The sequence below is a fragment of the Impatiens glandulifera genome, chromosome 2 (assembly GCF_907164915.1).
Source record: "Impatiens glandulifera chromosome 2, dImpGla2.1, whole genome shotgun sequence".
NCBI lineage: Eukaryota > Viridiplantae > Streptophyta > Magnoliopsida > Ericales > Balsaminaceae > Impatiens > Impatiens glandulifera.
In genome coordinates, this window is record NC_061863.1 from 53,693,986 (window position 1) to 53,712,341 (window position 18,356).

The following is an 18,356-nucleotide window of genomic DNA, read 5'->3' on the forward strand; positions in this document are numbered from 1 at the left end:
CACTTTTCATATTTCATCTAAACTCTCGAGATTAATTTGTAATTAACTAGCTCTAGCTATGGTGAGGACTAGCAAGGGACGCCAAAGAATCACCATGGCTAAAATGCAGAACGAGAGTAACCTTCAAGTGACCTTCTCCAAGAGAAGGACTGGATTGTTTAAGAAATCCAGCGAACTTACCACACTATGTGGTGCTGAGATGTTGGTTATTGTCTTCTCTCCGGGGAAGAAGGTATTCTCGTTTGGTCACCCGAGCGTCGAGGAATTGGCTGCTCGATTTATGGGGACTCATGGTCCATCCTCCTCCTCGATGGGACTTTCTCACGAGACTCAACAACTCGTGGAGGCTCATAGGCAGACTAACATTCGGGACCTGAATGCTCGATTAATGGAGGCTCAGGAACAGTTGGAGGCTGAGAAAAGGCGTGGGGAGGCCATTACCCAAGCCTTGCATGCTGGAAGGGAGCAAAGATGGTGGGAACGTTCCATTGAGGAGATGAGCTATGCTCAACTCGAGCAGCTCAAGGGTTCTCTCGAGAATGTGAAGGCCATTGTTGCCCAACACATGTCCGAGGCTTCCAACCCGCTACACTTGCTAGCGGCAACTAGCTCCATTAATAATAATGGTGGAGAAGGTAGCTCCAATGGGGGATTCAATTTCAACCGTGGTCCTCAGCCACCTACTTTTGGTGGTCCGAATCCTGATATGGGGAGGAACTCTGGTTACTTCCGTGGTGGCCCTAGTGGGTATTTTTGAAGACAAAGTTTATGGGTTGATCGGGTCAAGAATCATATTTCATGTGTAAAAAATTATTACCGTTTTATTATTACTGTTTTTATCATTCTCATTTTGTATTTACCTCATAACTTGAGGAACTTGTTTGTTTATTTTGTTTGTATTTATAATGAGAAAGTTCTCAAATAGCAAGCGTGTGTTTTCTAATCTCTCAAAACCTAATTTCTAAAGCTCTCAACTATTCTTCTAATCTCTCAAAATATAATCTTTAAAGATCTCAATTATTCTTCATTTATGTTGATTGCTTAACATGGTATCAGAGCACGTTAGTGAAAGATTTTAATTGACAACTAAATTCACCATGGCTGGAAGAGAAGCTGTAGGAGAATGCACAATTGGAAGAAGAATAGTAGGAGCAAACCAGAAAAGGAAGTACAATATTGATAATTTGATGCTCCATAGTGCCGATAATCCGAACACCATTCTCTGCTCAAAACTTCTAACAAGATTCTAGTACTTCAGTTGGTGCAAATCAATTAGGTTAGTCCTGAAAGCTAAAATTAAATTAGGGTTTTGGATGGTTCATGTCCTAGGACAAAAAATGAAGCTAATGTAGAACAATGGGAGATAGTTGATGCAATGGTCCGTTTTGGATCATTAATTCAATATCAAGTGAGATACAAGAAAATTTCCAAGAAACTGAAACAACTCAAGAACTATGGACTGAGATCAAAGGGCGTTATGAAAAGAACAACGGTCCCAGAAGATTTGGAATAAAAAAGAAAATCAAAAATATGAAATAGGGTTCTCTAACTCTATAAGGGTATTACTCCAACATCAAACTTTTATGGAATGAATCAAAATGGTTAAAATCAACATTCTACTGTGAAGATGAAAAATCAAAGAGCATGCTGCTCAAAATGATGAAGATGACAAATTGCTTTAATTTCTGATGAGCTTCAATGATCGTTATGAGCACATCATTGATCAAAATTTTGTTGTTGATCCATCTCCTACAGTTTATAAAACGTATACTATGCTTTTGAATGTTGAGATGAAACGAGAAATTGATGCAAATAAAATAGAGAGTTTCAGTGCTCTCCACATCAAAAATGAAGAGAATAAAAGGCTTGATTTTGATAAAAGTGTGAATCTTATTGTTGAAAAAATAATGACTATTGGTTAAGTAATAAACAATAAGGTTGGAGTAGACAAAGGAAAAACTTTTCAAAATCTTTACAAAATACAGTTTGCAAACATTGTGGATTGAAAGGGCATATTTAAGAAGGTTGTTTCAAACTTATTGGCTATCTAGAATGGTTTAAGCAATCAAAAGAGCAAAGGAAAGAAAACATTTGTGAATGCTGTCAACACTCCGTATGATGTCAACAACAACCCCGATAGTGTAACTTCTGATGATTTTAAGTTGTTCCGAGCTTTCATGAAAAATATGAAAGAAAATGAGAAAAACAACTTGAAATTTCAAGCAGATAAACATTCTAACATTACATTAAATTTTAGTATGAATCTTAATCATGTTGATAATTTTAGTATAACTTGGATTATTGATTCTGGAGCTAGTGCTCATATTTGCAAAAATATAAAACTTATAATAATATTCATAAAATTGTTAAACCATTAGAATTATTTCCAGTAAAAAAGAAATTACAAAAATAGGTACAGTTATTTTAAATAAACATTTGTACCTCAAAAATTTTATGTTTTCTTTAGATTTTAAATACAACCTTATATCTGTTGCACAATTACTAGAATTAGAACGTTAAATGTTGTTTTTCTTCAACATCTTGTGTTTTGCAGGACCTTGAGAAATATTTAATATTAGGAAAGGGGATTAGGGTGAACAACTTATACTATTTTAAAAATAATCTATATGATTTCAGTGGTGATCATTTTGTTAAAAGAAAAACCAAATATTCCTTTTGTAAGTAATGTAGTATGACAACTTCTATTAATGCAAATGAAAAACTTTCATTTTATAAACTTTGTAATGAGGAGTATATGACTACTATTAATGAAAATTTTTCATTTTCAGTTCAAATTGATTGTAATACATTGCATCAAAGACTTGGTCATCCTTTTCATAAGATTTTACAAAAATAATTTCCAAATATAATACATGAACTTAAACATTGTGAAGTTTGTCCTCTTTCTAAAATGATTAGATCACCCTTTTATACTAGTCAATTCAAAACTAATTCAATTTTTGAATTAATTCACATTGATTTATGGGGACCATACAAAGAGTCTTCAATTATTAATACTCCATATATGTTAACCATGGTAGACGGTTATAGTATAACTACATGGACTTTTATGCATTATGATAAAACAATGGTTTTTAGTACAATAAAATCATTTTTTTAATAAGGTTAAAACTCAATATGAAAAATCTGTTAAGGTTATTCGTAGTGATAATGGATCTGAATTTATTAATTCAAAATATTTTGAACTTTTTTTTAATCTTGGCATTCAACATCAAACCTCATGTGCTTACACTCCACAACAAAATGGAGTTGTGGAGCGTAAACATAGACACCTTACTCAAATGGGAAGATCCATAATGCTTCAATCAAAATTACCTATTAAATTTTGGCCATTTTCTCTATTAATGGCTACCCATCTCATTAATAAGTTACTTAGTAGTGTTCTCAATTGGCAAACACCATTTTCCTTACTTACCAACAAAAATGTTGACTATAGCTATATGCGAACATTTGATTGTCTTTGTTACATAGCAAATATTAAACATTATAAAAGTAAATTTGAACTTAGAGGTAAAAAATGTATTTTTTTTTGGGATATTCTCTTGATAAAAAAAGTTATATAGTTTATGAAATGAATTCAAAAAAAAATTGTAAATGTTCATTTTTTTGAGAATATATTTCCATTTGATAATCTGGAGTTTTAAAATCACAAGATAACTTGGATTCTCCAAGGCATTTCTTTATTTAATAATAATAATGAGAATTCACCTTGTTTTGATTCTGACGAGTTTGATATTTCTGACAAGTTTGATACTTCTAATGAAATTCAACTTGATGCCTCTATGGAAAATCAAGTTAATGATCCTAATATTAATATGCCTAATCAAGAACAGGTTCAACCAACTAGTTTTGTTCCTAGAAAAGGAACAAGAAGTCGAATAAGCCTCACTGGTTTGATGACTATATGATTAATCAAACTATGGCTACACAAAACACAAATCATATACTTCCACCTATCTTTCCTTTTATTTCTAATTGCACATATATTATTTATAAATGTTTTCTATCTAACATTTCAAATGTGAACCACAAACATACAAAGAAGCATCTTTTAATTCTAATTGGATCAAAGCTATGAATGATGAAATTCGAGCCTTGAAAGCCAATAAAATTTAGGAAATTACCACTCTTCCACATGGTAAAAAGACTATTGGTAGCAAGTGGATTTATAAAACCAAATTAAATCTGAATGGTACAATCGACAAATTTAAAGCTCGATTAGTTGCCAAAGGATATAATCAAATAAATGGCATTGATTTTCATCAAAGTTTTGCTCTAGTAACAAAACTTGTGACCGTAAAACTTTTAATTGCATTAAATGCTGCTAAAAATTGATTTCTTCATCAAATTGATGTGCATAATGCTTTTCTCAATGGTCATTTAGAGGAAGACATGTATATGCAACAACTAGATGGTTATATTGAAGGTAATTCAAATCAGGTTTGCGAATTAAAAAGAAGTTTGTATGGCCTCAAGCAAACTTCTAGACAATGGAATACCAAATTTTCAAATAATCTTACTAGTTTTGGTTTTGTTCAATCATCTCATGATTACTGTTTGTTCATCAAACAAATGAACTCTACTATTAATGTGGTATTGATTTATGTTGATGATGCTTTAGTGGCTAGTAACAGTCATAAAGACTTGAAACAAAGTACTTCATTGGTCTTAAAATTGGCAAAACCTCCAAAGGTTTGTTTTTCGATAAAAAAAAATACATTCTTGACATCAGCAATGATGTTGGACTCATTGAAGCTAAGCCGGACAAATCTCCAATGATGTTGGATTACTCATTTTTTTTTTGGAGGATCTCTTTGTACAATAATTCTATTATCATTTTGTTTTTGGATTTTCTCATTCATGTTTAAATGTGCTTAAACAACTTTCTTTATATTGCATGATCATTTAAAAATAAATAAAATTTATGATACTCAAACAATTTAGACCTTTTTTTTAACTCAATTTAAATTTATAAAATAATTTGAGTAATATTAATTAATTTTATAATTTTTAAGAAAACATATTATAATATTATAATGGATTATTATATTATAGTTCTCTTGTTCAGTTGTTCTTCAAGAAGAATATTTGAGATGGTTAATGTTCATATTTGTTTATTTGAACTTAGTCTAGAATATCATGTTCATTAATGTTTGTATATGCCTATATTTGGATTATCTTTTGTCGTATTTGTGATATAAGCCTATATTTGGATAATCGTTTATCGTAACTATATTATATGCGTATATTAGGATATTTTTTTGTCGTATTTGTATTATATGCTTATATTTGGATAATTGTTTTTGTCGTATCGGTGCTTGTATATCTTTTGTCGTATTTGTGTTGCATGTATATATAGATCATCTTTTATCGTATTTGTGTTGCACGTATATATGGATCATCTTTTATCGCATCTTTGTTTTTTACTTTTTCATTCTCATGCTTCTTTGTCTATATTTTCTTATAGTTAGATTGATAACTCCAATTACTTGAATATTGCAATTCTCTAACTTAATTAATGTAAAAACTATTAAAAAAATATATGCAAATATTGTTTTACTTTGCATACATGCAATAAACTTTTTAGATAATATCATTTAAATAATAATAAAATAATGAAAGTGATGAGAAGTAATAATATATATATATATATAAATTAAAATTAAAATTTTCAATTTAATATATATATATATATATATATATATTAAATTGAAATTATTTATACTTTTTTTTATAATTAATTAAAAAGTTAAATACATTCACCTTTTAATTATTGAAATATATTTAATCAATTTATTTGACTAAATCAAAATCTCCTTAATTATTTTAAATATTCTAATTAAGAATACTAAAAATAATAATACTAAAATGATATATAGTAATGATTTTTTTTTTTTTAAAATGATATAAAAAATTAAATAACAAAATGAGAATAATAAATAAATAAATAGTTTAAGAGTTTGTATAATCATTTTAATTAAAATGACAAAATTATATTTATCATATATTATATTCTTATTACATACAAAATTATAATATAAATATAGTTCATTATTTATCTTATATGTTAAATCAAATTACAAATTAATGTATATAATTTCAATTGACTATTCTCTCCTCACAATTTAGATCTTTACACAACATAAGTTAGAAAATTTGAGCACTAAACACAATCTAAATCTTATAATATAATTAATACACCTATTAAATTAATTGCATCTCCAAAAAAACATCTTGTAGTTCTGGTTTTAAAAAATATCTAGTAATTCTTAATATTTAACATGATAATGATAAATATTTCTCATTTAAATATTAAATGCGGAGGTAAAATAGATAGAACCATTACATTATTATCGTTTAACAATTCTCCAATTTAAAACTGAGTAAAAGTAAAAATATAATACATATTCATCAAATTATACACTAAATAAAAATGAACTTTTTTAAGTAACATATTTAATATTTATTTAATCTTAAACAAGTTAGGGAAAGAAAATATTATTAAGATTTTCGTAATAAAAATAGACAATATAGGTAAAAACTTTTGCAATATAAGAAAAAAATATGCAAAAGAAAGTAAAAAATTTAATACATAGATTTGGTAAAAAAAAAAGATTTTAAAAAATAGCTGGTCCATGTGGAGCATTTTACATCCACTAGATTAAATAATTTTGATTACACACAAATGGCATAGGAGCGCGCCAATCTTTAATTTAATGGTATAAATAGGCCCTCTCTAATCCATGCATACACACATCTCCTCTTTTCATATTTCATCTAAACTCTCGTGATTAATTTGTAATTAACTAATTCTAGCTATGGTGAGGATTAGCAAGGGACGTCAAAGAATCACCATGGCTAAAATGCAGAACGAAAGTAACCTTCAAGTGACTTTCTCAAAGAGAAGGACCGGATTGTTTAAGAAATCCAGCGAACTTACCACACTATGTGGTGCTGAGATGTTGATGATTGTCTTCTCTCCGGGGAAGAAGGTATTCTCTTTTGGTCACCCGAGCGTCGAGGAATTGGTTGCTCGATTTATGGGGACTCATGGTCCATCCTCCTCCTCGATGGGACTTTCCCACGAGACTCAACAGCTTGTGGAGGCTCACAGGCAGACTAACATCCGGGACCTGAATGCTCGACTAATGGAGGTTCAGGAACAGCTGGAGGCAGAGAAAAGGCGTGGGGAGGCCATTACCCAAGCCTTGCGTGCTGGAAGGGAGCAAAGATGGTGGGAACGTTCTATAGAGGAGATGAGCTATGCTCAACTCGAGCAGCTCAAGGGTTCTCTTGAGAACGTGAAGGCCATGGTTGCCCAACACATGTCTGAGGCTTCCAACCCTCTTCACTTGCTAGCGGCAACTAGCTCCGTTAATAATAATGGTGGCGAAGGTAGCTCCAATGGGGGCTTCAATTTCAACCGTGGTCCTCAGCCACCTACTTTTGGTGGTCCTCATCCTGCTATGGGGAGGAACTCCGGTTACTTCCGTGGTGGCCCTAGTGGGTATTTTTGAAGACAGTTTCGGGTAGAATCATATATCAAGTCATGTTTTTATATTTTTTTTTTGTTTTTTTTTTATTGATTGATGAATGTTTTTTAATATAATTTTAAGGATTTTGAATTGTGTTTTAGTTACAGTATTGTCTTACTAATTTCTATGTTTTGAATTGTTTTGTATTTTGAACTTGAATCTAAATACAAATTCACAAATGATAAATATGTTTTTTTTAATTAATTTTAGAAAATATGAACAATGGATAAAGACTAAGAAGTTGATAATAATTCTTGGTTTTAATTAAACATGTTCATACAAATAAATTTTGTTTGAAGAAGTGATATTTCTCTTATAAGTTTATTCAAATATAATATTATTTCAATATTATTATATTTTTATTTTTTAAGTTACTTACATATTTTTTTAAACATTATTTAGGAAATTGGGTTATATAATAGTTGGTGGTATTTGAACATTGTTTTCATGATATTTGAGAAATTTGTGTAGAATTGAATTTTGGGTTATTTAATAATTATATTTATTTTTGGTTTGTAATTAGTTAAAGAATTTGAAATTATATCAATTGAATCAATCTCAATTATTTTCAATAAATAAAAGAAATAGACTTAATTTTTAAATCAAGTTATAGAAACAAATTAAAATTCAGGCAATAGCAGTAGGTTTCTTTGTCTTGAATTTAGTTACTTAATTAAGAGATTTTAAAAATGTTTTGTTCTAAATATTCAAAGATTTTGACAATATAAATGTGAATATATATAAATGTTTAATAATTATAGTGTATAGATTAAGTATTTAAATCTAATTCTAAATATGTGTTGAATTTTCAAAAGAAAATTAATTAGGACTGGAAAGTAAAAAAATCTTTATAATATATTATACCATTCCCAGTAATTTTTCTGCTTTCAAATTCTTAATTATTTACATTTTTACCATTTTTATTATTTTTTAAGGAATGACAAAAATAGTAAGCAAATTATTGTTATTAATTAAAATAATTTCTTTATAAAATTATAATCTAAGTGAAATAATAAAGTATTATAAAACCAAGTATGTAAAGGGTAATTTAATTTCAAGAATGTGTGGCCAATGTTTAATGTGTTTATTTTAATTTATTTGATGTTGTACAAGATCATTTTTACAAAGGTTGTCGTGACTTGACTGCTTATAAAAAATTATAAATAATCTAAAATGAATGTATTTTTTTTTTAAAAAAAAAGTTTATGTAAAGGATAGTTTGTGTAAATTATGATAAAATCATAGAAAAAAATAATACAAAACAATTAAAAATAAAAAGGAGAGGCAAAATCCTTATCAAGACTCCATATTGATACCTTGAGGTGTTTGGAGAATAATCAATGTGAAAAATTACTTCAATTTTGAGCATGAATTACCTTATAACATGACCTCGCTGATCACTTCCAAAATGTACTATCTTCTGAATGCGAGCTAATCAAACACTTGGTTTCTTGATATCCATTCAAACGATGTTTTAAAATCATTTTGATTCCTCGGGTTAATATGAGAATCGAACAACAAAAGATGAAGATGATGAAAAACCCGATATGCGGAGGTGGTCTAGGGTTTAATTTTGGGGTTCTCACTATGACTCGGAACGCGTTTTACATTTCGAAGGTGACCTATTTATACAGCTCATTTTACGCGTATACACGAATTAATAACATCGCTAACTAATATGACGTGTTTAAATACGCCCTTAACAAATGGACATACAAATGCATCTTCCAACTTAATTTCTAGACAAAATTATGTACAAACTTTCACAAGATGAAAATTTCTCAAGTTCACTTTGACAAGTAGATTTTGAAACTAAATGTATTCATGTGCCATTTTGAATATATTTGCTTGTTAATAATTTTTAATAGACATGTATGAATTTGTATTGGACACTGTAACAATCTATATTCAAATATTTTGTTTGCTAAGTAATTAAATTGTAATTTTACATAATGAAATTTGAAAACTTAGTTTTAATTCTTAAATCTTGAGTAGATATACAATTCATCTAAACTCCACACAATCAATGCCAAGATTTTATATTTTGTAGTGTTAAAAGATATTGTTTGTTTGAACGTATCTTGTATATTTTTAATAAATTCAGTGTCCAAATCCTACTTTTCTTCTTTATTAAAATAATTTTATTATATTGTGAAGAGTTGTAATTACTTAATTAAAGTCAGTGTCCAAATCCTCTATGCATTTCTTTAACCATATTAGTCGGTAAGCTTGTTCATACTTGTATGAAGTCTCACGAACTGATATTTGAAATGGAAAATTCACCAAAGGTAGAAGAAGAAAGGCCAATTACAGCTTGACATTGCGGGCTCAGAAAGTTGATTCCAAGAGTGAGAAACATCTGAATTTGGTATCTATGGAGTAGTCAAGTATATATCTTAAGTAAGACTCTGTATGTATCCAGATATAGAACCATATAGTACTGGAGTTCTGAAGGTCTCTGATGTACATTCATACTATCTATTGGGAACAGTCTGGGAATCCAGATCTGGTCATGTGAGTAGCTCTAACAATGTTTGAACCAACACCCACTTCGCCAATGTCTATTGAGAAGTTTATGTATGCATGCTTGATTTCCACTTTAGTAAATACATATGATTGATGGAGATTCTCAAAGGTCTAGCTGCACAATTCCTCAATTTCATCCATGTGGATACTATAAATAGGTCCATCATTTAGTACTATCAGCTGATTTCTCTTTCGATGGCAGATTAATACGCATTTTTTGATCACTTCTTGCACGGTCGCATAATCTTTTGAAATTGTACCTGATTTCCATTAATTAAGACAGCTCTCATGATTGGTTTTATGAGGGTGGAGCTGCTTGCTATATTTCCTGATGGTGTGTTCAGTGTTCTCATTTCTCCTACCTGTTGGCATAACAGTTATGGTAGCTACATATTTGATTTCATTTTTCATAGCTAGTCAGTCAACTAAGAAGCAAAATCAATTTGAATCATTGCTAGCTTATTTAAATAGTTTTCTATGTTAATTGAAATAGTAATCCTCATTAGCCCTGAACAACAGCATCTTTTATGCATAAGCTAGCTGCAGCGCCTAAGTAGTATACATTTTGGTTTTTGGTTTTTGTATTTCACTTGTATAGTTTGCGTGTTAAAAAATACTGCTGCGTTGATGTTATGAATGGTGCAAAAAATTGTAAATGGAATGAAGAAAAGGAAATCTGAGTAAATGAAACAAAACCCATGTTAGAGTTGTGTGAAATATTAGTATCTCAAATGTCTCTGGGAAAATTTCTAGTGAATGATCTTTCTCTATATCAATGCAGCTTGGGAGCCCCTTTAAGGACCACATCCCAGAAAATGAAAAGGGGAGTTTCATTAATGCCTACTGGAAAAGATTAAACTCTGAGAACAAGGAAACACAAGTAAGAATTTCTTATTAAGTTCATTAGAGTCTATAGAGTTTTTATTTATCTATGAAGATATGTGCACTAATTGAGATTCCCAAGAATCCATGGCATGAATATATTTGGGTTTGTCATCAACTAATACATTATATTACTTTTGGTTTAAACTCTAAAGATGTTAGGGTATTGGGAGAGATGGAATATTATATATATGTAATTAATCAGTTACATGGATTTTAGTTAATAAGGAAGTTCTTAAATTCTGTTGTTATTGCTCAATGTCCAATGCTGACTGATGTTGAGGCTGTGTTGCAAATTCAAGTGAATATTAGAATAATAGGAATAAACCAAAGTTGTATGAGATCTTTACTTATTTTAAGCAGTTAACCAGCATACCTAGTGAATTCATAATAAAAAAATGCAGGTTTTGATTCTATATTAATTCACATTTAACTATATTACCTTTTTCAGTATGGAGCTGCCAGAGAATGGACAAAGTGGGAGATGATGACTGCTCATCTCCTTCCCAGTGAAGAGACTATTAAGAGAGGAGATGATGATGAATTTTCCCTCGTCAGTTTTATTTGATATGCAGTCTCTCAGTCACCCCCTTTACTTTTAATCGACCCGAACTTTTCATGCAATCTTTGCAGGCATTTGCAAGAATTGAAAACCATTACTTTGTGAACAAGGGATTCTTTCCTTGTGATTCACATCTGCTGGACAATATTGATAAGATAAGATAAGATATACAATAATTGTACAGGTATTTATGCACCTTTTTCTTTTTTCAAAATTTGTGTAGTTTACCCAAGAAATCTAGCTGACCTGATTAATGAACGATCTCATTTCATTTTTTTTTTCTAGGGAAGGTACGATGTGTGTTGTCCCATGATGTCAGCATGGGATCTTCACAAGTCTTGGCCAGAGTCTGAACTTATTGTAAGATTTTTGATTAACCGCATTACTGTTGGGTATTGGTTGGCCCAACATTGTGGCCCAATCTCTAGTAACCCGCTTATTGGGCTTGACCTAATAATATAAATATATATTACTCTCTTGGTGGGAGGTAGTGGTCAAATTCCTTTGTGGTGTTTGGATGCTAGTGAGAGGGTTGCCTCCTTTGTGTGAGATAGTGGTGCAACGGAATCGATAAACAAGAGGACTGAGCCAAACTTCAATCGCATTCACACCCAACAATTACTACTAATTCTTCTATATTTGTATACCCTACAAGTTTGACCGATCATTTCATACGTAGATGACAGTGGCTTTCTTTTTTTCCACAATGCAACAGGTTGTTCCAGATGCTGGACATTCGGCTAACGAACCAGGAGTATCTGCAGAACTTGTGGCTGCGAATGAGAAGCTGAAAAGCATCGTAAAGGGAATTGCATTCTAAGGTGAATATCTGTTTTCTAGTGGTTGGCAAATCTTCTTATATATGGTCTTGTTCTAAAAGAGTGAACATGGAATAAAATAGTGATATTCTGATGGTTTGTTTGTTCATTCATAAAATTGAGGCTTACAAATAATCATGTAATAAAGTGAATTTATGAACCATAAGTAAGTTATTGTTAATGAGCCTATTTGAAAACTGTTACTTTGATTTATTTATCTCTAGTTAGTTAGTTATTAATAAATGTATGTTTGGGAGGATTTTGAGTTGTTTATAGACATTGCAAATTTCTGGGTTTGGGCCCAGTAGGTACTGCCATGCATAGTTGTTGATTCTAAGATATTGAATGACGAACTAAAGAACAAAAAGTGATGAGAGTAGTAAACAAACAAGTTGATATTATATATATATATGGAAATGGAAATACTAATAAGAATATTTCAACTGTTACATTAGTTTATGATTACTAAGAATATTCTAAGTGTTACATTAAGTGGAATTAGTTTTATGATTCTTCTCTCTTTTGGCGGCGGCGATTCTTCTTCTTCTCGATCGGCCATGCAGGAAGAGTGCGTGGAGGTGCTTTGTGGAGGACACCAAAGCAGAGTCTGCGATTGTGTTGGTCAAAATAGAGCCCAATCTCATCACGATGAAGCAATCCCCTGCGCTTGACAAAATCCTTGCGCCAGTTGCTGGTGAAAACGAAGCTTCCCGTCTTCCACTTCTTCAAAGTGAGGGTAAAGCCTTGCTGTTTTTGCACATCGAGTATTCCGATCCTTATCCCCTCAGGAGACCCGAACATTAAAGACTTTACCTCTTCTTCTTTCAAGTAGGGGATAACGTGACTTTCGATCTCTTTCTTCTTAAGAAGAAGGCGAGACGAACTGTCCACATCGCTCTTGTAAAGCTTCTTGGTAATTGTCCATGGATATTGATTACCCCCATCTACATTCTGCTCTTCTTCTTCTTCTTCGCTAGTTGATGATAACTTGAGCAATGTGGAGACTTCCTTCTCCAGATGAAGATGATGAGGGTCTTCTTCTTTTTCATCATGAAGAATCCCCATGGCCATGGTTTGTGACAGCTTGTCTAACAGGGGAAGTAACTGAATTGATGATTTGATAGTAGATGTTTGCTCCTCCCAACAGACAAGACTGAGTATTTTCGCCTTTTTCTTTGGCCTTTGATCATTAGTACTGTCGTCTCTGGGCATGTTCAAGTCGTCGTCGTCTTCTCCGATCAAACGTTTCTTCTTCTTCATGACATCTCCGGCTTCTTCGGGAAAGAGAGACAGCGTGGAAAGTTGGAAGAGATGAGAAGACATCATCATTCACCTGAGTAAGTAATTTTTGATTGATCGAGGGAACTTGGAATTCAAGAATACTGTGTTTAATTGTTAATTATTAGAAATTACCATAGATATATATAGCGACGAATAGGAATATCTATTGTTTTATATATTCCTAAAATATAATCATATATATATAATATTCTACTTGAGCGTTCATTCAAAAAAATAAATGTTATTAAAAAATTATATTATATTTATTTTAAAAAACACAATTATATAAAGTTTTTTTTTAATAAATATGAAATATTAACAAAGTGATTTTAATAAAAAGAAAATCAAAATTTATATTTAATAGATATAAATTATAAACTGATTTTGAACATTGTTAATTAAATAATTTTTAATTTTTTTTTTGTGTTAATATGAATAAATTATATTTTATTATATAATGAAAAATATATTTTTTTTAAATATATTTTATATAATTAATTTTATATTTAATTATAAAATAAATATTTTTTGTATGATGTATTTTAATATATATATAATAAATAAGTTTATATTTATTTATAGTTTATTTTTTTCATACTTATTTTTCACATTCTTTTTCTTAATTAATAGGATAAATAAATTTAATTTATATTTTTTAAATTAAGAATTTATTTAAATAAATAAGAAAAAATTAACCGACTAAAATTATTAATATAAGAGATCCATTAAAAAAAAAATATATATTGATGATTAAAATATATGAATGAGATGGTTGATTTGACCGAAGTGAAAGTGATATTACGAAATAAGAGATCAACTGAATTGGTGACAAAATATGATAAAACTGTTGGTTAAAATCGTTGGTTGACCGAACTTAGGCCACAAAATTAATAATAAGAAGTCCATTGGAGAACAAAAGATATTAGTAATTGAAAATATATGAATTAAATTGTTGATTGATCAAAGTGAGATAAGAGTTCATTTTCAAAGTGTGAGTAAAAGAGGTTACTAAGGTTGAGAGATGGTTGGTTGCAAAAATGTTTCGAAATGAGGTTAAAGAATTAATATTTACCAAAAATGAACAACCGATTCATAGCATAAACCAACAAATCTGTCCTCATTGCGTAGGGTCCCATCGCGAAGAGACATTCTATCGTAAACATGAATCTTCCCTGAACATCAATATGCAAATATCAATATTATCAATATGAAGAATAAATTTGATCAACCAATATGAATAAGATGAACAAAATATCAACAAGATAAACATTAAAAACATCATGGTTTAAGGTTTGAAGATGAACGAAATAAGAACATAAATCGATTAGTAGGATGAACAATAAGATGAACAAATGATATTAGAACATATTTTGGTCGTCGATATGTATGATGTGTTCGTTTAAAATTCCGTCGTCGCCGTGACCGGTGACCGTCGTGAGAGAGAGAACGCGGAATAGAGAGAAAGAAAAATAACGAAATGAAAAAAATTAGAGTATTTATATAAAACTCTATTCCTTTCGCGAAATGCGAAAGGCTATCGCGTACGCGATAAGGGTATTTTCGTTCAAAAAATAAAATGGTTACCAGAGTAATAAAAATTATCAGGTGACCACGAATGCAAATAAATGAATCACGGGGTCATTTCGTCAAATGACCTGTAGTAAACTACTTACTAAAACAGATATAGACGGTTATTAGAAAATTAATTAATTAATATATATATATATATAAATATATATATGCTAAATTTATAATATATTATTAAAATAAAAATATATTTTTAAATATTATGAATTTATTTAAATAAATAAGAAAAAAATAACAGACTAAAATAATATAAAATTATTAATATATATTTTTAAAATCTTAATATTTAAAATTTTATTATATATTTTAATAATATATTATAAATAAATTTTATAAATATTAATCATTTTTTAGGATATTTTATTTTAAATTATTATTATTGACATAATTTGATTGGTATTTATTTAGTAAATATTTAAATAATTATTTAAATAAATGTATTATAAATAAATAATATATATATATATATATATATATTTTTACTTTTATTAAAAGTTAAAATAAAATTATTATTTAAAATATTGACCAGATGGTTTGTTTGTCAAAATGAGAATGAAAAATGTTGGTAATGTTGATATGATTGTGTGCAAAATTCTCAGGTGAGGTAATGAGATTAGTAAAAATATTGGCGGGTCCATTCATTAGTTGATTGAAGTGAGGGTAATATTGAGAATTGAGATTGTTTAGTGTAAAATTTCGAAATGAGGTCACCTGATTAGTAATATGAGAAATTCATTGAGAACAAAAATATATATATAAATATATATATTGGTGATTAAAATATATGAATGAGATGATTGGTTTGACTGAAGTGAAAGTGAGATTACGAGATGAGAAGTTGATGGAATGGAAAAAAATATGTTGAAAAAATGGTTGGTTGACCAAACTTAGGTCATAAAATTAGTAATAAGAAGTCCATTGGAGAATAAAATTTATTAGTGGTTTATTTATACAACTAATAATTTATTTAGAAGATGAAAATGCACCAATGAAGATAACTAAAGGAGAATATAAAATCATTCAAATGTTGTTCCAAATAATAATGGATAAGGGAGACAAAATCCGTGTAATTTCATCTCGATTATGGAAGTTCAAAGGGAAAACATCAACTTCGAATCATATATTTTTTTAAAGCTCTCCAATCCAAACTTTTTTTTAAAAATATTTATCTTGAGAGAGGATATTGAGACATAATTTATTTAGAAAATATTTTATTTAAAATTTTATCACCTATTTGAACAATTATATAGAATATTGGGACAGTTTTATATATTACTTCCTTTTGAAAAGAGTCCATATATATTATAAATGGAAAAAATCGTTTAAGCACAACGAAAAAAAATGACATTAAATAAAAAATAAGAACAACAATCCTTAATAAGTTATCGAGCTTGTAAATTCTCGAGAAGAACGATTAATTTCCCGACAGACTCTACTGGCTTTCTTTCCTAAACAAATCTCAGAAAGTATCATAATAATAGTATTATAAATGATACACATTGTACGACTACGATCATTGAAAGTTCGACGATTTCTTTTTAACTAGATAGTCCACCAAAGAATAATTGGGATGGTAACCCAAATATGTAGGTATCTCATATCAGTCACATCAATCTAAACTTTTCAACAACTACCTAATGACTCGAGCATCACCAAATGAATCCAAGTAATACTTCACAAAAGACTTCAAATACTAGTCACCCTTTAACAATGCAAAAGTAAGTAAATTGCCAATTCAACCTCTTCTTGACACATATGACAAACGACTAACCATAAAACAATTTTTTTTCATGTACATATCATATGTCAGAATTCCATCATAAATAATACTCCATCTAAAATCGAGATCTTAGATTGAATCTTTGAATCTTAAAATTTTTTTCATTAAAAATTGAAATAATATTATATTTGAATAAACTTATAAAAGGAATATCACTTTTTTTAAAACAAAATTTATTTGTATGAACGGGTTTAATTAAAACAAGAAGTAGTACTTATGCATTATTCTTATTTTCTAAAATGAATTAAGATTTTTTTTATTCATAATTTGTGAATTTGTATTTCGATCCAAATTAATAATATAAAATAATTCAAAATATAGAAATTAGTAAGCTATATATCTATTAAAAACACAGTTCAAAATCCAATAAATTATATTAAAAAAAGTTCATGATCCAATACAAATAAAAAACAATAAAAGATATATAATTATGGATATATCCCTTTTGTTGTTTTATATTTGTATTGTCTCATCAAAGTTTTTAATATAATTTAATGGATTTTTAATGGATTTTGAATTGTGGTTTTAATAAATATATAGTCTTACTAATTTTTATGTTTTTAATTGTCTTGTATTTTAAACTTGGATCTAAATACAAATTCACAAATTATAAATACAAAAATCTTAATTCATTTTAAAAAATATGAACAATGCATAAGGAGTCAACAATAATTCACTAGTAGAAAATAGGTCTTCTGTAACGACTCCTAGTAACGGCGTTCGAACACTCTTACTAATGTTTTTCATCAGTAACGCTTAAATTAAGCCGTTACAATTATCAGTCCATCAATAACGGTTATATAAACCGTTACAGATATAGAGAGATATTTGTAACGGTTTTATACCAAAACCGTTACAGATAGAGTAACTGTAACGGTTACAAAGAAAACCGTTACAGAAAGCAAGCCGTCTTTTCATACAAATAAATTTTGTTTTTAAAAAATAATATTCCTTTTATAAGTTTATTTAAATATAATATTATTTAAATATAAAGAAATGGAAAGAGAATATTAAGTTTTTTATTTTATTTTTTAAGTTACTTAGATATATTTTAAAAATGATTTAGGAAATTGGGTTACATAATATGTGGTGATATATATTTGTACATTGTTTTCATCATATTTGAGAAATTTGTGAAGAATTGAAATTTTGGGTTGTTTAATAATTAGATTTATTTTTGGTTTGGAATTAATTACAAAATCTCAAATTATCTCAATTTTTTCAATAAATAAAGAAGGAATCAACTTTACTTTTTAATTTCAAGTTAAAGAAATAAAATAAAATTCGGGCAATATTTGTAAAAAAAATTCTTGAATTTAGTTAATTAATTAAGATGGATTTGAATTTTGAAAATATTATGTTAT

At 29.0% G+C, this 18,356-nt stretch overlaps 3 protein-coding genes across 3 annotated transcripts; all 3 read left to right on the forward strand.

The window, feature by feature from the left end:
* Nucleotides 1-58: 58 nt before the first annotated feature.
* LOC124924946 (agamous-like MADS-box protein AGL62) lies at nt 59-757 on the forward strand. Its single transcript, XM_047464927.1, has one exon. It carries the CDS (start codon nt 59-61, stop codon nt 755-757), a length of 699 nt encoding a protein of 232 aa, XP_047320883.1.
* A 6,020-nt stretch (nt 758-6,777) lies between these two features.
* On the forward strand, nt 6,778-7,538 carry LOC124924947 (agamous-like MADS-box protein AGL62). The gene has a single exon (XM_047464928.1). It carries the CDS (start codon nt 6,840-6,842, stop codon nt 7,536-7,538), a length of 699 nt encoding a protein of 232 aa, XP_047320884.1. The 5' UTR covers nt 6,778-6,839.
* A 2,430-nt stretch (nt 7,539-9,968) lies between these two features.
* Nucleotides 9,969-12,346, forward strand: LOC124924948 (proline iminopeptidase-like). The gene is made up of 5 exons (XM_047464929.1): nt 9,969-10,070; nt 10,864-10,962; nt 11,416-11,517; nt 11,812-11,886; nt 12,242-12,346. The coding sequence occupies exons 1-5, from the start codon at nt 9,969-9,971 to the stop codon at nt 12,344-12,346; spliced, it is 483 nt and encodes a 160-aa protein (XP_047320885.1).
* The last annotated feature ends 6,010 nt before the right edge of the window (nt 12,347-18,356 follow it).